General features: G+C 42.7%; 1 protein-coding gene across 3 annotated transcripts in view; it reads right to left on the reverse strand.

The window, feature by feature from the left end:
* The window catches only part of LOC142097834 (uncharacterized), a 96166-nt gene that overhangs the window by 13466 nt on the left and 61178 nt on the right, over nucleotides 1-21522 (reverse strand). The window contains exons 5-8 of one of the 3 annotated variants that reach the window (XM_075180029.1): nucleotides 19400-19515; nucleotides 17651-17748; nucleotides 17364-17432; nucleotides 14124-14166 (exon numbers count right to left, since the gene is read on the reverse strand). In XM_075180029.1, coding sequence (XP_075036130.1) covers nucleotides 14124-14166; nucleotides 17364-17432; nucleotides 17651-17748; nucleotides 19400-19515 — 326 coding nt within the window. The remainder of the gene's footprint in view (nucleotides 1-14123; nucleotides 14167-17363; nucleotides 17433-17650; nucleotides 17749-19399; nucleotides 19516-21522) is intronic. The other 2 variants (XM_075180027.1, XM_075180028.1) reach the window with 2 other exon arrangements.

Consider the following 21522-nt stretch of genomic DNA (forward strand, 5'->3'; position numbering starts at 1 on the left):
TTCAGTTTCAGACATTTCTGGAAAACACAGAAATATCTTTAAAAAAGTTATTTTACAACATTAGAATTAAACACAAAATAACCACGGAAAAAAATAAAAAACATTCTAGTTGTTAGCAGTTGCGGCAGCCGCAGCTCTTGATCCTGCTTGTGGCGTCCCGGCCGTCACTATGAGAGAACCCGGCAAAATGGCCGCTACATCGGAGACCGCAGGGTTCGTCCAGAGGGGAGCAGTCAGGAAGAGAGACAAGTAAACGCCCCTGTCTGATCAGCGGGTCTAAATGGTGACATCGTTGGGTACGGTTTCCCGATGCTGCGGATACAGACACCCAATACCACTACAAAAGAAGACCGAAGCGGGTATTGAACAAACTTATTAAAACATACTTACCTTCTCCCTGACGCAGGACATCCCCGGAGGCGCTGCTCGGCGACTGCTCTAAAATCCGAAGAGGCTGGATGCCAGCGTTGCATTGTGACAATTAACGTGATACCGATTACCACCGTAGACACCAAACAGGGCGGAGATGAGAGAGACGCTGAGGGAATGGCACCGATAGCATGGTACCCAGGCGGAGGAAACTGATGGTGAAAGTGGCCAAGGCAGTGGCCCAGCTGACAACTAGAAACTAGATGAACCAGGTGCCCAGACAGCAGAGACCTCTACACAACAGACTGTACCCACACAACCAGTCCCTCTGCCCTATGATGAGCGCAGGGTAGCCAGTTTAAAGATTCAGCTGGCGGCCTTAGGAAACAAGGCAACGGAAGTTGAGCAGGCACAGGTCATTGAGGCATGGCGCCAAGAGGGAAGGGCACCAGCCATGCAGCCTAGGGGGAAGGCATTAAATTTGAGGACTGTTGGGAATATTGAGTGGTATTGGGTGTCAGTATCCCCAGCATCGGGATACCAATTACCACCGCAATCGGTATCTGCAAGTATTTGAAATGACTTGCAGGATACACGCTGTACCCAGACAGGAATGGGTCAAGCATCTTGTGCCCACACTACAAGGACATACTGTGGAGTGTCCTCGGAGTACTGTGCGGACTATGATATAGTGAAAAGGGCACTCCTTAAACGGTACACTATTACCCCTGGGACCTATTGTCTGAAGTTCCGGCACCTTACCAAGAACCTCCACACCACCCATGAGGAGTTTTCCAACCTGTTGCCGGAGTCTGCCAGGAAGTGGGTGCGCAGAGCAGGAGCCCAGACCGTGGAGGATGTAATACACTTGATGTGCCGAGAACAATTTCACTGCCGATGCTCACCGGAGGTGAAAGAATGGGCGCTGGACAGGAAGGAAGCCAGCCACCATGGAAGCAGAGGCCCAGTTGACGGATCAGTATGTGACTGTGAGGCTACACTGGCAGAAGCACCAAGTTAACAGCCAACACCAAAGGACTGTACAATCGGGGACACCCCGCTTCTACTCACCCCCAAAAGCAAGTACCCAACCAATCGGGTAATATTCGCCAGCCACCACCCCATCCTGTCCCTGGGAGTTATCAGAGACCACCAGAGCCCAGGCTGGAGAAGTGCTACAACTGCTACAAAACAGGCCACCTAAGGCTTGACTGTCCCACAGCCCCAGCACCCCAGACTCGTGACCCTAATCCGAATCCTGGGGTCCGACTGACTTACTTAACTGGCGAAGGTGAGCCAGTAGAGACTGTTTCCACCCCTGCCAGCCCAACGGAGTGTGGAGTGTCTGAATGTGACTTGGAGGGAAGAGTCACCTGTGTGTCCAAAAGACCCCCATAAACATGTGGAGAAATCTGCACCCGGTCCAAGTGGGGCCCCTTCAGGGAAAAGGGCTGAGAGATTCAGGGGCCTCCATAACAGTAGTGAGGCCCTATCTTATAGATTCTTCCGCAGAATTGCAGGGTATCACTGCCAATGTTACAGTAGCAGATAGACTGGAGAAGAAAGTGCCTGTAGCAAAGGTGTATCTGTACTGGGGAGATGGCCAGGAGGTACATGATGGTTCTATTATGGATGGCCTTCCAACCGATGTGATCTTGAGCAACGATGTTGGGGGTGCAATTGTGACAGCATTTCTCAACTCTATTACCCAGAGGCAAGCTGCCAGCCTACACTTTTCGTGATCTACACCTCACAACACGGCCCAGAGAAAAAGACCACAGCTGCTAGATGACAACCATCACCTGCAACCACAGCACCAGCCAGCTCAGAGGAAAAGTCTAAAGCTGCTATTTCTTCAGGAAACAGACAGCTCTTTGCTAGCGGAAAGACTGCGTTCCCTAGCAACGCAGATGATGTTGTTTCTGGCCTATCTGATCTTTTGGGGGTAACCAGTGATGCTCCTGCCACTAGCAGTATGCCAGCTCCAGCGGTGAGTATAGCTGACCACAGTCACATCCCTTTGACTGACCCTAGTAACCCCAACATAGGCCCCCTGCACAGTGTCCTGACTTAGACGATAGTGAGGGCTGCATTAAAGGGTTATGGGCAGCTCAGCTCTCTGATCCCTTGCTGGAAAGAATGAGGCGCCAAGCTGGTGGCAAACTTCCAGAGATGAAGGTGGGGAGTGTGACCTGGCAAAAAGGGTTGTTGTACCATGTAGCTAAGAAGGTAGATGGGGATTTACCAGTCCGGGAACGAGTTCAACTGGTGGTACCACGGAGCTTTCGCTTGCAAATGATGTCAGTTGCCCACAAAATCCCGATGGCAGGATACCACAGAAGAGACCGAACACTGAAGCGCCTGACACAAAACTTTTTATGTCCGGAAATGTCAGATGACGTCCGGGCATACTGTTATTCCTGTGATGTGCCAATAGTTGGGAAAACTTTTCAGCGAGTGGTTGTGGACATAGTAGGTCCGCTGCCTGTGCCCAGTAGGTCGGGGACGAGATACATCCTCACCGTGGTGTACTACGTTACCCACTACCCGGAGGCTGTAGCTCTGTCCTCCATAACTGCGGAAAAGTTAGCGGACGCTCTCTGCTAGGAGTATTGGTCACTAATGACATCCTAAATGATCAAAGGACACAGTTCATGAGTGAACTGGTCCAGTGTCTCTAGGGCAAAGTGCGGAAACTGCGTACTGCCCCCTACCATCCCCAGACTAACGGACTGTGCAAGCGGTTCAATGGCACTCTGAAGCACATGCTACGGGCATTTGTAACTTCGGAGGATTGGGACTGGGAACACTACCACACCTCCCGTCTGATTATCGGGAAGTGCCGCATGAGTCTACCGGTTTCTCCCCCTTTGAACTACCATATGGCCTCAGAGTCCGCTGACCTCTTGACCTGTTTTCCGGGAGCAAACCACCCAGGATGTCTCTGTGGTGGAGTATGTTTTAAAGCTCAGAGAAAATCTCATGGGTCTCGAACAGGCTAACCGAGAGGAAGCGCAGACAAAACAGAAGACTTGGCATGATCAGGGTGCGCTTGTCAGAGTATATGAGGTAGAGCAGAAGGTCCTTGTTCTGATGCCCACGCGCCTGGGCTGAAAAGTGCCTGAGTGACATCACTTACATGGTGTCATTTGATAGCGTCGGTCGGTAGGCAGCGGGCGTGAATATGTTAAAGGCATACCACGAGCATGTTGAGTCAGTAGCAGCTGTTTGCAGCTTACCGACTGAGGAACTAGGAAGTAATTCACTACTTGACCTCCTCGCGATGCCAGAGGTGAAGGTGGTGTAGAGGAAGTAGGCTATGATGAGCAGTTGAGTGCCCGCAAGAGGAAGCAGCTTGAGGCAGTGCTGTGGCCCTTTGCGACTCAGTTTAGTAGGAAGCCCAGGCGGACAATGTGGACACTGGTGAGCAGAGGCCAATTAGGCAACCCGCTTATCAGGTTTCACCAGAAGCCATGAAGTGCATAGCCAGGGAGATGTGGGGCCTGCTTGAGCTAGGTGTGATCCAGCCATTGCGCAATCCATCCGCTTCCTCCATTGAATTGGTTCCCAAGAAGGACAAGACAATGCAGTTTGGCATATACTACCACCAGTTGAATAATGTGACCATGTCTGACATCGACCCCTTGCCCTGTAATAACACTTTCGTAGATTTGCTGGACAGATGTCAGGGTTACCTAGAAGACATTTCCATTGTCATTAAGATTTGGGAAGATAATCTGGAGCAAGTAGGGAAGATCGGGTGGGCATGTTTGACTGTTATGGTGGAAAAGTACCAGATAGGGACGTCAGAGGTGAACAGTACCAGGATCATCGTGTGGGGGGGGAGGTAAGATTAGGTCAGAACCAACTAAGGTAGAGAAAATCCGACACTGGCCCCAGCCCGCGGTCCAGCTACACGTACTGGCATTCTTAAGGACTGCAGGATACTACAGACGTTCCGTCCCAGACTTTAGTACTATAGTGAAGTTCCTGACATATCTCGGTAAAAAAAAATTCCCCAAGGTAGTTGACTGGACACCCGCTTGCGTGCTGGCATTTCAGTCATTAAAGGAAGCCCTGGTTCGCTCTCCAGTAGTTGGCGCCCAATTATGGCGCTGAATTATGTTATGAAGGACTTTATTGTGCAAACTGACACATCACAGTACGAGTTGGGAACAGTACTTAGTCAGGTGGGGCCAGATGGGCAAGAGCATCTTGTAGCCTACTGGAGCAGAAAATTGCTAAACGGGGAGGTGGGGTATACCTCAATTGAAAAAGAATGTTTGGCAATTGTTTGGGCATTGAAAAAACTTTAATCTTACTTGTCATGAACATAGAGAACTTACAGTTAAGTTATTTATAAGGGTTAACCTATCACATAATTGTGGGGAATAATGGATAAATCATAACTGCAGTGTAAATGTATGTATGTTATATCAAATGAATCCATTAATAAGTTTAGCTACTAAAGTGTAAAATGCGAAGACAAAGTCTGATGTAAATGTATTTGATGGCTTTGCACATTTCAGTGTGAGAAGATAGGAGTGTCACATGTGGCAGCTTCAAAGAGCTCCTACTGAGAGATATACCCTGACCTGGAATGGAGTTGTGACATCTGAATAGACTTTTATGAACCGCACAGCATGTTGTCTGGCTCAAAGAGGCCATGTGCTGACGTAGGCTATATGTGATATAGAAAAAAAGAATTCAGTTTTAAAATATGCCACTTAAAATCAATAAAAGTACTGATCAACCACATATTCCTCAATAGCATGATGAAGGGTAGCTCATACGTCAAGAATTGTGCCCCACAGAGATATTAAGGAAATGAGTGTAAGCTTTGCGAATACACTGTATTTAGGTGTGTTTGGAATCAAAAGATGGACAGATTCATAAGGATTTATTAATAATGAAATTGGGTGATGCTCCACAGAAAAGTTAGGTCACATAGTAAAAATGGGTAGTAAATCAGTCAAAATGCAAATGGTGCTTGACAAAAAAAGTATCACAGACACAACCCCCCTGGGGGCCGGGACAGGTGTGGAAGTGTCTTTAAAAAAACTGCAACCAGTTACAACAAATGGTCAGACTTTTTGGGAAGTCAATTCACATTGATAAGCTGCCCATCTTCCAAGCCAATTTCCCTTGGCCTGAAAAGGCAATTCATGTAAGTGCTACTCTGAATATAACCCCTTTTATTTTTATTCATTATTTTTCTTTATATCTGAATGCCTTCTACTTTTGTATATTAAATTTATCATTTAAATATGTGGCGTCCTTGATACTCTAACGAATCCATTAGCCTGTTAAGAAGAATATAGCTCGACCAAGTTAACCCTGTGAATGCCAGTGTGCGATTTGTTGATACATTTGATTAACAAGCTGTGTGTGCTTGTATTTACATTTATGCAACAATCTGGAGGTGTGAAGCGTTAACCCTTTGCTTGCCAGTGTGGGCCTTGCTAGTCTTCTGAGCAGCTAGAAGCCTTGTGTGCCATTATGTTGGAGCCCTATTGCCCGTATTCAATAGGTGGTGGCAAACCTGGTGTGTGGGTGGTGTGAGCGCTGTTTGGGGGCGATTCAATAGGTTTGTAACCTGTGTGATAGGTAAAGAGGGACTGTGGGCTGGAATCGTGTGACCTCATATAGTAAACACCCCAAAGTCACGGCAGCTGGGAGCGTGTTTGTGACATTACTTGCATGGACGACATTTGACTGTGCTGACTAATCATAATCCTTTAAAAAGTGGCTACAACACACCTCAAGGGAGAATGCCAGACTTTTGCGATGGAGCCTTGCACTTCAAATTTATGACTTTCCCATAATTTACAAGCAAAGAAAGGCTCACAGCAATGCGGATGGACTGTCTCGGCAGGAAGAGCCAAATCCCCCAGGTCGTCCCTGGTAATCCTAAGACACTGGAACATGGTCCGCAAGGACAAGGGTTATATTACTGGATAGGAAATGCATTCATTTCTAAGGTATTGCTTTTTAACTTCTGAGAGGGAATGTCATAATGGGATTTGTATAACTTTTCTAAAGAGAGTACCTCATGTTAATAAGACCTGTTCATCTCAGTGGCCAACACGTTTGTTTAGCCCTTAATACACAGCAAGGGGGCCACTGTCTGTGTGGTTTGTTATCCTACAACTCAGATCCTGTCTGAATGATGCACACATAATTTTTTGGGATATAGCAGATTAGTGTAAATTCTGTTAATTTTGCATTGCATTTAAATTCATGCTTGGGACACATATTGCATCCTGATACTAAAAATAACTCAGATGTTTTGACGCCAAGGAGAACCTGAGGGCGGCGTTACCCCCTGCTGACAGATGTGTCAGAATGTGTATAAAAAGAGCACTGGTTTCTACTGAAATATATCATTCCATCTGTACATTTCTGGATGTCGCTAGTACATACTAGTGGGTGAACATGTTCTTTTTAGGACTTCCTGAGCTAATAAACATTGCTTAAGGATCCCGCTTTGACGCCTAATTTATGTGACGTGCAGATTAGACCCAAATCTAATCCGTTCACCGGCTGTTCTGAGGTTAGAACCAGCTTTCCAGTACCAATGCTTTGCCTGCTACCTGCAGCTCTAGCCACTGTGATAGGCCAAGATTCCACAGCAATCTGAAGGCAAGAGGTCAGGGATACCAGACAAAATGTACCAGCAAGGGGGTACACTAGCAGCAACAGTTACCCAGAAGGACGCAGTTCTGGAAGCCGCTAAGGAGTCCAGTTGTGGCATAAGCTCCTCCTACAGCAGTAAGAGGGCGCATTTGGGATAAAGAAAGGGGACGGTGGCAAGGCAAGCCAAACCGGTCCCCAGCAACACAATAGACAGGGTGGCATAGGTGATCCATCCTTTCACAGCAATCAAGGGGGCAAGTGGGCTTTATAGGGATAATTTTTATGAGGAATTTACTGGTGGTGTTTAAAATTCCAAAAGGGAAACACCTGTTGTGCAAACTAATTACTTATTGTTTTTAAAGAGAAAATTTTAATTAAACATTAAAAACTCATATAGGCAATCGAAAACGGGATTTATACTTACGATAAATCTTTTTCTCTGAGTCCATCTGGGGGACACTCCTTAACCATGGGGTTGGCACCCAAAGAGTTAACTTTTTTCAGCTGACAGCATATCACCCCCGCCAATTCCCACATACCTCAGTTTGATTCCAAAAGCCATTAGGAAGATAGGCCAATCAACCAAGACACACCACTCAACAGAGGGGGGAGTGGAGACAAAACAACGAAAAGACGGGGGGGATCGGAGTGTCCCCCAGATGGACTCAGAGAAAAAGATTTATCGTAAGTATAAATCCCGTTTTCTCTTTCATCCATCTGGGGGACACTCGTTAACCATGGGGACTTACAAAAGCAATCCCTCTGAAGGGTGGGACCGCTCTGATCTCCTTGCATGCAGAACACTACGGCCAAAGGAGGCGTCCCCAGACGCAAATATATTATATTGGTAGAATTTCGTAAAGGTATGGACCGAGGACCAGGTGGCTGCTCTGCACAGCTGGTCCGCCGTGGCTCCATTACGAGCTGCCCAAGATGCCCCAACCGAACAGGTAGAATGGGCAACAATACGTTTCGGCACAGGGAGATTAATACGGACATAAGCCTCCCTGATAGTCAGGGTAAGCCATCTGGCAATAGTTTGCTTAGATGCTGGCCATCCCCGTTTGGAAAAGTCAAACAACACAAATAGAGACTCTGTCTTACGTATCTTTGCAGATCTCTTAACGTATATACGTAATGCCCTCACTACGTGCAAATATTTGTCTGTTCCAGGAGTCTGAGGGTCCTCTCTCTACGGGACCCTGTAGGGCAGGTTTTACCTGCAGCCCCAAGGCCTTGCTAGGACGTCCCTTACCAGTGGATCCCTTGTTCTTGTGCAGAACTCTGGGACTTCCCTGTCTTTTGTTCGGTTCTTGTCCAGCAACCACCAGCTGAGGACCTACCTCCTCCACTGGTACCTCGAACACGGGAATACTCCTCTGGGGTGGGACCCTGCCCAGGGTAAGGTCGCGAAAGATGTCACCATCTTTCCCAGCAGCTTCAAAGACCTGGCTACTGACAGCCTGTTGTCTGACAGGACCCAGCCTGTCCACTCCATCTAGGACCTCAACTTGTCCTGTGAAGACAACCTTCTCCTGCGTACCAAGTCCCTCACTAGTCTCAAGAAACTCATTCTTAGACAAGGGATTCTCTGTGACCCTTTCAGACTCTAGAAGTTTGGTCATAGACTGAACAACTCGTCTAGCCTTAGCACCCTGAATGGGTGTGACTAAAACCTTTTCCCTTACTGGACATTCTAAGCCTGTATAGCTTCGTCTGAACGAAGCAAATCGACAGCCCTGAGCTCTTTCTGATTTGACAGAAGCCAGCGAGGTAATTTTTTTTCAAAACCTGAGGTGAGCTGGTCCCATGAATTCTATCACGATATTCTGGACCTACTCGTCTACCGAGGACCCTGTCCGCTGCCGGGCAAACCCAAGCAGCCGTCCTCCCACCCCACCCTCTGGAACCAGAGGTGGGTGGTAGTCATGCTGCTGGTCTATCCGGCAGCTTGGCGGAAGAAGCTCTCCGCGCCACAGGGGCAAAGGATGACCTTCCCCTACGGGACTGTCTCCTGGATTCCACGGCCCCTGGACTGGTAGTCAGACCCGCCCCCGTAAGGAGGCTGTCTGAAAGAACTAAACCTAGGCCTAGCCCTAGGTCTTGGAGTATTTACAGGCAAGGACGTCTCCTTGCCCCCTGAAGCCTGTAAAATCCAAGAGTCTAATTCTTGACCAAATAACATCCCACCCGTATACGGGATGGATTCTAATGATCGTTTAGACTCTGAATCCGCATTCCAAGCCCTTAACCATAACGCCCTTCTAGCTACTACAGCTGTAGCTGAAATAGACGAAGCTATGGAGGCCGAATTATGGGCCGCTTCATATACATAGCCTGCTGCCTCCCTTAGCTGCATGGCCAGAGGCAGTAATCTGAATCCTGCAAGGCAGACTCTAACTGTCCTGCCCAGACTTCCATGGCCCTAGCTACCCAGGTAGAGGACAATGCTGGCCTGAGGACAATACCGGCGGCCGAGAAGATCGACTTCAGCAGGGATTCTAATTTCTTGTCAGTCGCGTCCTGTAAGGTCGCTGACCCGGGTACAGGTAGTGTAGTATGACGAACCAATCTCTCCACAGGTGTATCTACCTTTGCCACCTGTTCCCAACGGGTCATATCCTCCTCCTGAAGGGGATACAATACGCCAAACTTCCTTGGCATAGAGAACCTTTTATCTGGATATTTCCAAGAAGCCTCTACAATATCCCTCAACTCAACTGAGGGAGGGAACCTGACCACCTGCTTAGAAGCCTTCTTAAAGAGGGAGCGGTCCAAGGACTTCGTCTCCTCTACTTCAGCAAACCCCAGGGTCTGACGAACTGCTCTTACCAGGTCGTCCATACCCTGGTGCCTAGAGTTTCCTTCTGACTCTATAATGGACACATCTGAATCGTCCAATAATTCCCCCTCCTCCTCTGAGGAACTCTCAGAGTCTGACACTAACCACAGCGCTTTAGCTGTTTGTCTACATCTTTTAACACTACGCTTGTGTCTGGGGTTCTCCAGTAGATGGGTAAGCCAGTCCAGGCTTTTAGCCACCGCTGACCAATCCACCTCTTCCATCTGGGAAACCCCCGGGAGGGCTGGGGAGGTTAATACACCGACCCCTGGGGAAAATGACTCATCTGTCATTCCTACTGTTATACCCTGAGAAACCACAGATGTAGCTGGGATCTCAACTGGTTTAGATAACAGATTTACAAAGGTATTAACTCCCTGTGTTAAGGCAGCCGCCCACTCAGGAGGATCTACCGTTATGGTGGAGGTGTCTATAGGCTGTTTCACAGGAGCCACAGTGCAGGCTGCACAGAGCCCCCCCTGATCCAGCCGTTCACTTGTTAGTTTAACATTACATTTTGAACAGACATTATGTTTGGTACGTGTTGTTTTGCTTTTATCTGACATCACAAGATAAGAAAAACTAAATCACGTTTCAAAATTCACAAACACTTCTCCAATTTATCAGAAAATACAGATTAAGTTATATTAACATATCATAGTATTTCTGATTTAAATAAGACATGCTTGGAGAACTTTATAGTTTTCTCATAAACAACAGTTCTCTCAACACATCATTGTCTTATAATATACATGTCTACACATGCACACACATACACACAGAAGAAATAAAAGTGATACTCAGCGGGGAAGATGTGTGTCAACAGTGCACTTCTCTTCAAATGACTGCTGCAACTGTCCTCCTTTTAAAGCTTGGCGCCAAAAAGGGATCTTCCACGTGCTCACTCAGCGGGGGAGGGGAAGAGGTGCTTCTCAACACATTCCCCTACCACTGGAATCTCCTTCTGTGTCTCTGCTAACAGCGATTTCCCCATTCTACTTAGGCGAAATCCTGTTGCTTTATCTTTCTCACCACACCGCAAAATACAGGTACATATTTATCTATGAACCAGTCAAAAGATAGTATTTCTGTTCCTTTTCCTCTATATAGAGAGTATAAGGTATAATTAGTCAAGCTGAAAGGCTGCAGCAGGTTTTTCAGTAATGACTGCAATTAGCACAGAACACCTGGGCCCATTTAGCATTACATTTGGAACAGACAATATGTTTGGCACGCCCAAACACTTCCACAACCTTTATCAGAAAATACATACTAGGTTATTTAACATATCATAGTATTTCTGATTAAATAAGACAGGTTTTGAGAACTTTATAGTTTTCCTTAAACACAGTTCTCTCAACACCTCATAGTCTTATAATACACATGCATACACAGAAGAACAAAGTGATACTTAGCGTGGCAGATATGTGTCAACAGTGCACTTCTCTCCAAATGACTGTTGCATCTGTCCTCCTTTTGAACTTTGGCACCAAAAGGGATCTTCCACGTGCTCACTCAGCAGGGAAGGGGGGGGGGGGGAGCGGTGTTCCTCAAACACATTCCCCTTCCACTGGCTCTTCTTCTGTGTTGTTTACTTTAACAGCGTTTTGCCCTTTCTCTTATATTAGGGGAAAACCTGTTAGAATGTGTTCCCCGCTAGCGCCATTCAAAGCGCGCCATCCTCAAAAATTCACTGCCATCCCCATGGGAGGAGGAACTTGGTATACTCCAGCTGGCTTCCGGGGAACCTCAGCAGTAAAGGCGCTCTCTGCCTAATGGCAGCGCCCGTCCTGCATCAGCAGGTAGAGTCTCTTGCCGACTGCTTCCCGCTGTGAGAAGCGCTTCTTACCTCTCTGTCAGCGGGGCCGCCGCCGCTCCCCCACCCCCCCCCCCGACAGGCGCTTCTCCCACGAGTCAGCTCCATTTACAGGGAGCCTCTCGCCACTGTCAAAAGAAAAAAACTGCAAAAGAAAAGGAAAAAACCTATAACCAGTGAACCCTGTTCACTGTCTCTCTTGGAGCTCTTCAGGTGCAACCTTCTTCCAAGGGCACCCAATTCAAACTGAGGTATGTGGGAATTGGCGGGGGTGATATGCTGTCAGCTGAAAAAATTTAACTCTTTGGGTGCCAGACTCCTCCCCCCGACTCAACCCCCATGGTTAAGGAGTGACCCCCAGATGGATGAAAGAGAAATCCCATTATTTTTCTTTCATAGCCTTTTAAAGAATACTTTAAGGATCATTTTTTTTTAAAAAAGGAACATGCTAACTCATCTGCCTCAGGTTGATGATGCTTATTGAACACCAGAATATTTTTGTCTCAAAATATTCTTAATTTTTGAACTAAATGATTTTTTCTAATGTCTCTCAGAGTCAGGCAAGATTGATAAAACATTTTTTTTCTGGAATCCCCATATTACGATTGACAAAGGATACAAATTTCAAAGTGATATGTGGATTAGGCATGATATGTTTATTGTTTTATAAGACACATCACACTAAAAATGGAGAATCAGGAGTGGCATTTCTGAGCAATTTTACATAACTTTGACCCCCTATATGTCAGAAACTATGAGGCCTAGAGAAGATAAATTTTACATGGGTTAGTAGATATGTGGTAGTATCAGATGTACCAAGTTTCATGAAAATCGGAGTCGGTGGGTGTCACGACCTGGGTAAACTGACAAGTGCAACTTAGTTCAGCCCAGAACCCCTCAGTGCAGTATCAGCAGTCAGATAGATGTAGAAAGAAGTATTTCCCAACTAGTAGACAATTGATTCCTATAAGCAGCTCTATGTTCAAGCTACGGTGATAACAGAATCAGCAAGTAGAGTTATGCAGATAGATATCCTTCCTAGCCAGCAGATAATGGTTTCATTAAATCAGTTCTATGTTCAAGCTGCAGTACTCACTCAATAATTGAGTTGTTCAATAATGCAAAATAAGCTGAATGCCAAAAAGCTGAATTGGAGTAGTAATCCTGTTTGCCAAGGTAGAGAGTCAGAGTTGAAGCAGAAGCCACTAACTGAAGAATCTCATAGAGCAGGCTGTTCAGGAGTCTAGGGTATAATCTGTCATGATCTGCCTCCTTCTTCAGTACAGCATCTTTTTGTGTATGCTGCTGTGCCTATTCCAGATCCTGCCTGCCAGGGGTTAAACTTCTCATCATTGGAGTTGGATCCTAATCACCTGTGTCAGGGCATTATAAGACTGCCTGTTTCAGCACACTGCCAGTTCATCAGGTGTCTCAACTACTGGTCTCTCTGAGAAACTCCTGTGATCTGGTCCCGATTGTTCCCTGGTCTCGGACTCCTGTTTGCTCCATTGTCTTCCACCTTTTCTTGTGACTCAGCCCCGGCTTCATATGACTTTGTTCCGGTTTACTCCCTTGTATTATTGTGGATCTTCTGGCTTCTGACCCTTCCTCCTTTCTGATTCTTCTGTGGATCATCCTGTGTCCCCGGCTCCTCAGTTAAACCTAGTAATTTTGGTACCCTGTGCCTGCACTTCACCCATTCTATCTGGGAACCTGCCTCTCCAGCTTCTGAGATAAACCTGGTATACCCTGTTATCAGTATCTGCAGTTCATCCACTGTACCCGGTATCCAGCTTCTTCTGCTTCTGGGCAACCTGGTAATCCTGCACCATCAGTTTATCCACCGTAACGGTTATCCAGCCTCTCCTGCTTCTGAGCAAAAACCTTGTAATTTTATTATCCTGTTCCCACAGCTCATTCATTGTACCTGCTACTTCTATGGACTTTTGCTTGCTGTTTAACCATTGACTGCATTGAGTTAATATCTGGGTGATCGGTGTTTAAAATTAAGACTTATCTCACAACTAATCTCCGTGGTATTTAAAACCCTGACACTATCACTGACAAAGATTGCATAGAAATTAAGGAGTTTTAAACGCCAAAGATCCAATCAGGTCGGGAGAGAAACACACCCTAAATTAATGAAACAGGTTTACAATCACTCATGCTCACCACAGCCTGATGAGGCAATGACAACATGCACAGTCAGTGATTCATGTTCACCAGACTTAAAGAGGCAGTCACAATATCCTAACAATAACTAAACCAACCTGGGGAAATGACATACAGTTACAATGGGCAAAGGACCATATAACATATTTAGGAATCAAACCCCCAAATTGTCCCTGTGAATTATATCTTATAAACATTACAAAGAACATAAAGGACATGCTCAAGAGGTATAGCCATCTCTTTATATCTTATCTAGGAATAGCGAGTCTCATATAAATGGTTACTTACTAGATGTGTATACTTGCCTCATTTGTTGCCTACTCTGGCGACACTTAAAGAAATTAAAGAAATAAATTAACTTTTCCGTAAACTTATTTGGAAAGGAAAGCGCCCACGTCTTATAAAACTATAACAAACTAAATCAAATGGAATTTGAAAGATTGGCTACCCAACCAAGAGTCATATGCTTGCAGTTCTATTTTAAAACATTTCCTACCGCATCTTGACTTAGTTAGTTTACTCCACCAACATGATCAGGAAGTATCACAAGCAATCCAGGATAACTGCCTATTATAATTAAAGATGTGGCACATTCTTAGACAAAAACATGGGCTCAATTCACATAAATCCATTTTCTTGCTGTTCCTTCAGAACCCTGAATCTCCAGAATGGTGAAGAATACTATCCCTTCACGAGATGGGCACAAGATGGTTGATTATGTGACAAAATTTCCAAGAGACCTCTAACATTTCTACAGGTTGCAAAAACATTTGCTTTTATTCATAATTTCACACTGGCATTTCTGCAAGCACAGCACTATGCAAGTGCTTCCATTAGAGTGTGTTCAGAACAAGACTGATTCAACCATATTGATTCAATCCTACAATTCCACCCCCCAGCTAAAAAGACCAATTACAACCCATTAAAAGAATTTCTGACAAGTCATATATCATGCAAAAAGTATGGGTTAAAACAATGAGGAAAATACTTTCCAACATTAATGAATCTTTGCTTCGGGCCCTATATTACACCGGTCGAAGATTGTCTTCCAGTCAATATCAAGCAATATTTTTAAATATATTTCACAAACTTTACTTCTCGCCATACAGAAAATTCTTGGAAGGTATGTCGGAGTCCCATAATTGCCCCAAGTACAATACTGGAGAGGCAGACATATACCATTGTATGTGGAGTCGTCCCCTGCTGAGGAGATTTTGGATACAAATATGACAGTATGCAGAAAATCAATTGTTAAATGTACCACTAAAGCCAGAATGGGCAATGTTTAGTATTATTCCCTCAAGCCAGGAAATTTTCAAGGGAAGTAAAAAAACAAAAAAACAAAAAACTTTTGCTAATGATTAGTGGCAGACCTAGAATTTTTTTTTAAAAAGGAAAGTTTTTTGTATATCGGGGAGAGTTAAATCATACATTACCTAGCTCCATTAAACTGAAATACAGGATACATTGAAATATACTTCCTGGTACGAACAGGATGAATGATCCCCCAATATTAATATAATTACTAGTAACATAGAATTCTGGTAATGAGGACTACCCTCCTTTTTCTTCTACTCATTTTATTAGTAATACAAAACTCCATGTAGTCCTGCAAAAGTTTAGATTTGCTTGATGCTACCTCAGAGTCATCCTTACCAAACATATGAGTTGTCCTGGAGGGGCAAGTAACAAATCGATCAGGTAATATACATAAGTAGCACAGAAGAGTGTGAGTCTCACAGTGCAGCAAAAGACATGACCGGTTGTGCGATGACCGTAATGCCCCGAATTCTAAAGGGAGGGGCAGTGAGAGATGGTAGGACTAACTGGGAGAAAAAGGAGATGGCAGGCGAGGAAGAGGAGGTGATTGATAGAATGGTTAGGAGGTGGTAGGATAGGCAAGCTCGAAAAGATGAGTTTTGAGTGAGTGCTTGAAGGACTGAGGGTTGGGAGAGATTCTAGTGAGACGCAGTAGGGAATTCCAAAGAATGGGGGCAGCACAACAGAAGTGAGCATGGGAAGAGCTAATGAGAGGTGAATTGAGGCGGAGGTCAAAGGCGGAGCAGAGTAGTCGGGTAGGGTATATACCTTGAGACAAGGTCAGAAATGTAAGGGGGAGAAGTGTCAGTAAGGGCTTTGTAAGTGAGGGTAAAAAGCTTGAACTGATTTCTGAAATGGATAGGGAGCAAGGGAAGATATTTACGCAGAGGAGTAATGGAAGAGGTGCGGCGGGAGAGAAAGATGAGCTTAGCCACAGCATTTTGTATGGATTGAAGGTCAGAAATGCTAGAGCAAGGAAGGTCAGTGAGAAGGAGGTTGTAATAGTTGAGACAAAAAAGAATGAGTAAATGGACAAGGATTTTGGTTGAACCATTATTATTATTAATATTAAGTTTAGGGGCACATTACTTACATGTTTTAATTGTTAAATATTTTATTCTCATTACTAAACATATTTGTACTTCCATCTTAAAGATATATGAATTTGAAATATTTTAGCCACTATTTACAATCTCCAAGAAATATTGTGAATGCTAAAATGTATTTTTATTTTTCTATTGCTCATTTTTACCCGCACCTCAAAGGGGCACAAATATGGAAAAAGAAGAAATTAAAATTATAGATTGTTAGCTGCTTGGATCAATGTAGACTTACTTTACTTTCCTACTATAAAGCACAGCAAAAATGTTAGTGCTCGTTATTTTACTACTACTTTACCTAACCTAAACCTAAGTAGTTCTAAATCCTACAAACATTTTAGTATCCTGAAATCTTATCTATTTACCAAACAACAAACTTCCAACACCTAAAATACCCTAACAAACCAATATTAATATCTAAATAACTTACCAATCAAACTAAACTTGTACTAATGCTAAAATGAAATACAAGACTAATCTAAGACCTAATTAATCATTTAGTAATGCCCATCTGTTATCTAATTAATGAACAATGTAAAATAATATATCTAAAAAACACAGGCAAGTAATAAAATAAATCTGAAAAATAACAGGTAAGTACAGCTTGCTGGGATAGAAACATAAGTATATGGTCATATGTGGATAAATGACTGTTTACCAGTATATACTGTAATTATCTTTTTTTTTTCTTCACAGAAACATTACTTGGCAGTTATAGAAGTGAAAGAAGGCCTGTTGCAAAGTATTCAAAAATATTTACAAACTTTTTATTTATAGCAAACACTGTGACTGGCTATTATTGTGATTATACAGCAGGGTACAAGATAGACTGTCTCCAGGCCAAGAATATGTGACACTGTCGCATGTTGAATCCTGAATTTCATTAGTGTTATATAAATTTACAAATGCACATTTGCACCTAAGCATTTTCAATGCTTAGGTGCAAGAACAAAATGGTAGCAGAACATACAATACATTAACTGGAGCCATATATAAAAGTATTTTTTTTTTTTTAGAACAACATGCCACAATATACTCATTAAATATAGATTAAACCAGTATTTATATTCATGGAACAAATTCTGGTAACAGAAACAAAAGCATTTACCTTCTTTTTGGTGAGAAACTCTTTGACAAACGGTAGTGTGTGTTTAGAAAACATGTAGAAACATGGACACTGATAGAAAAAAATATTAAAATTATACTTACAGAATATGATAATATAAAGCTTTAAATGCTTAAACAGTTAATAGCATACTTAACATAAATGAAAACTGAAATATTTAACTGCATTTCACTAAATGTGCTGTACCAATTACAATGTTAAATATTCATATGAGTTTTTGGTCACAGTGTGGGGGGAAAATGAAATAAAAGTATTGAAGTAAATCTTACAGCTTGTCTTGATGCTGTATCCGTGGCAGATGGTTTTTCCTTTACAGCTGTGATTCTCTGATTTAGATCAGTTTCCAAAATACCATATTTCCTTGTCTCTGATTGAAACAAAAGTTGGCCATTAATTTACAAAAAAAACAAAACACATTTTTCGCCTTTAATCCCAAAACAACACTATGAGACATAAAAGAGTTGTCCAGCTTTTATAAAATGATATCACACTAGATCCCCCTCAGTGTTTATAGGACTCATACACACTAGGTAAAAAAAAAAAAAGAAAGTTTAAGCTGTGGTGAATTTAGCTGCATCCCTTGCACAATGAAAGCAGCTGGGACTTCTGTTACTGTAGAAATTATTACCCACTGTGATAAGAGTTCTCTGTACTCAGTGAAGAATGGGAAAAATGAAATGCAGAATGTTCAATTTTTGCAGCATAGTGCTCAGTAATCTCTCTAAAAAAAACAAAACAGGCTTTTTAGCTGTCCCAAATAAACAAATAGGCGCTCAAAGAACATTAACCACACAAATAATTGCTGATTACCTGCAGCTCCCCATCAGGCAATCTGCTGAAATTGCCAGTCAATAATACAAAATAAACCGGGGAAGCGCTGGTAGAGCAATTTATTATATAAAAAAAGTCAATTGTTAAAAATATTATATCAAACAATAAAACATAGACCTATAACAATACAAAGTAAAATATCCCTTTAAATATCAATCCGGATTGACCAAACAATATTGCATAAATATTACTCTAAATATATCCCTCAAACAAACAGCTCCATATTATAAACCAATGTTTTATTCATGCGCAACTTCAAAGTTATTATCCAGCTGGTTATGTTTAATTGCATTACTAATATTTATGCAATATTGTTTGGTCAATCCGGATTGATATTTAAAGGGATATTTTACTTTGTATTGTTGTTATAGGTCTATGTTTTATTGTTTGATATAATATTTTTAACAATTGATTTTTTTGATATAAAAAATTGCCCTACCAGTGCTTCCCCGGTTTTTTTTTGGTTTTTTTTTAGCTGTCCACTCATTAAGGGTAAGGTTAATTAAACCACTAAAGCAGTAGTTTAAAACCAGTGGAGCTCAAGCTTTCATTCATAGAGGCTTGCATGGCCTCTTAGAACATTTAGTTCAAAAACAGTTTTATAGTGTAGAGAAGCATGTATACTACTATGCCATAAATCTGGTGGTAGTCAGCATATCGATACTGACTACACTGACAACACTTACCACGACATCTGGAGTCCGGCTGGCTGCTTCCACGACGAGGATCCATCACGACTCTTCACTGAAGCGACCTCAAATCAATCCCGAAGACAGAAGACGCCGGCTGCACTGGATGACTACACTGACCTCGCCGACGCTGTACAATGTACTTTACAAAGAGTTGTACATTATACATAGCCCCATAGTTACATTACCCCCTTAAGAGCAGCGTGAACAGCGTCGGCGAGGTCAGTGACATCATCCAGTGCAGCCGGCGTCTTCTGTCTTCGGGATTGATTGAAGTCGCTTCAGTGAAGAGTCGTGATGGATCCTCATCGTGGAAGCAGCCAGCCGGACTCCAGATGTCGTGGTAAGTGTTGTCGGTGTAGTCAGCACCGATCTTCCGTACCCCACCCCATAAATCATGGATCGAGATGAACGGACAAAAATACAGTGTGCACTTAGCATAAAAATATTTGTCTCTGGAATGGAATTTGCACATAATGGTAGAATGCAAACCTTTACCTTCATCCTTGCAAATGTATGATAACACCATGTTTGCTTCATTATTGTCCTGGTAAAGTGTTTCATATCTTCCTATAACATCTTGTAGATGGAAATCCTCATAAAATATGGTATCTCTAAAATACAAATAAAAGTACAAATGTGTGATAATGTATATAAAAAGACACAAATAGACTGCTTATCTTCCTCCACCAACTAAAAAGCATAGAAAGAATAATAAGTAAACTATGATTTTGTCTGTCCCACCTAGTTGTTTTTTTCTAACTCTCCTGCACAAAGGTGGAGAAGGCAGTCCAAATGTTTAAAGAACAGCCTGATTCCCAATGGGTTCGGGATCTGAAGGTTCTCTACTGAGGGTGGGGTTTGGGTAGAAGTTTAATGAAAGTGTGTTTTACCTACGAGGAAGTTAGCAAGGGGCATGTAAGAATGTGCAGGTGTATGATTTAATAAGGAGATTTCTTCTGTCAGATGAGAGAACATTTTAAATTAGCAATCAGAGCAGGTACCTTTGTGAGCCTTAATCTAGACTACTGAATACTCTCCTGCCTGGTACTCCTTTTAAGGGAGATAAACTTTTGATATGTGGTTTCTTGCAGAACATATGACAAGAACACAGGAAGTAGGAGAAAGTGTTCTTTACAAGGTCAATAATTTAATATGCAAGGTATTGTGAGCAGCTCTTGACAGATAATACAGAAATAATCTATAGACACCTCATAACAGAGGGAAGGGGTGGGGATTAAGGACCTCTCAATTCCACAGTGAGTTTACCAAGGACATTTTACTTCAAACTGTACAACAAAGAATCAGTACTACCTGCCCTGATACTTCAAGAGATGGGGTTTGCCTTTTTTGGTTTACTTAACAATTCAAATGGTTATAGGATCATTAATGAGGTTAGAAGGAGAAGATATTTTTGTGATTAATAGGAGACACGCAAAAGAGGATCATGATGGTCAAGTAAGCTATTGAACCTTCAAAACCGGAGGAAATGTAAAAATGTTTCACTTCATGAACAATGTAGCAGTATTATGCATGTGCAAATGGAAAACCATTCAATACAAGGTGGCTCAGGACCACAATATATCATACACAGGAGACAGGGAAAGTTCCTAAGAAAAGTTTTACTCTACATTTGGGGCCCAATATAAGCCCTAGGTAGCATTCACAATTGTTTACAGAGCTTTAAGGTATTGGATTTCATATCAGACAGACATTCAGGCAATCAGTTCCAGATCTACCGATAAAAGCACTAAAAATCTGAAATAGACCATGCACATGCGGATTTTATAGCAATGTGTCATAATACGACTGCCTACGACTTGAAGGGGTGAAATGGGGGAGGGAAGGGGCGGATGAACGTAGGCAATGTACAGTTAGGGTGTACAGAGGGCATGCCAACGCAGATGCAGGTGATTCATGTCTTGGGGTTCTCTCAAGTACATGTATTTTAGCCATTTTATTTTCACCAGCTAAAGGGCATGTGTAAGTGCAGACTAATAGTGATGACTGTCACGGCATCATCTTTATATTAAAAACTACACGTATGCGCACCACTAGACAGCAAACAACATTTGTATGCAAGAGAATATAAAAATGCATTGTATGTACAGTACACATTAAATACATAAATCGCGATGTTCCTAATATTTAAAAAACAAACATATTTATATTATTATGAGTTGTTAATTTATTTTCTAAATTTTTTTTTTGCATCCATTCGAACGGAACTTATGGCACATAGATATTGCACATATGCATATGTGTATCCTATTTAAATTGCAGATATTAGATTAGACTTAACATCTTAGGGAAACCTATGTATTAATGTTCTGGATTATGATATATATATATATATATATATATATATATATTATGTACAACTTCGTTTATGTTGTTTAATTTATTTATATTTGGGTTTATATATTTGCAGTGAAAGTGTTAATGTTTCATTTAGACTGAGTGACAAAGGATCTTACTAGCCAGAGGTCTGACATAATGAACCAATAGGAGACCAAACTTATGTTTAAAAGGATAGATTTTTTTTTTTTTTTTTGGGGGGGACATGTACTCTTGAAAAAGTTCTGTAAGAACGAAATGCAGAAAGGAACCAGGCATCCTAA

This window comes from Mixophyes fleayi, chromosome 7 (assembly GCF_038048845.1).
Source record: "Mixophyes fleayi isolate aMixFle1 chromosome 7, aMixFle1.hap1, whole genome shotgun sequence".
Taxonomy (NCBI): Eukaryota; Metazoa; Chordata; class Amphibia; order Anura; family Limnodynastidae; genus Mixophyes; species Mixophyes fleayi.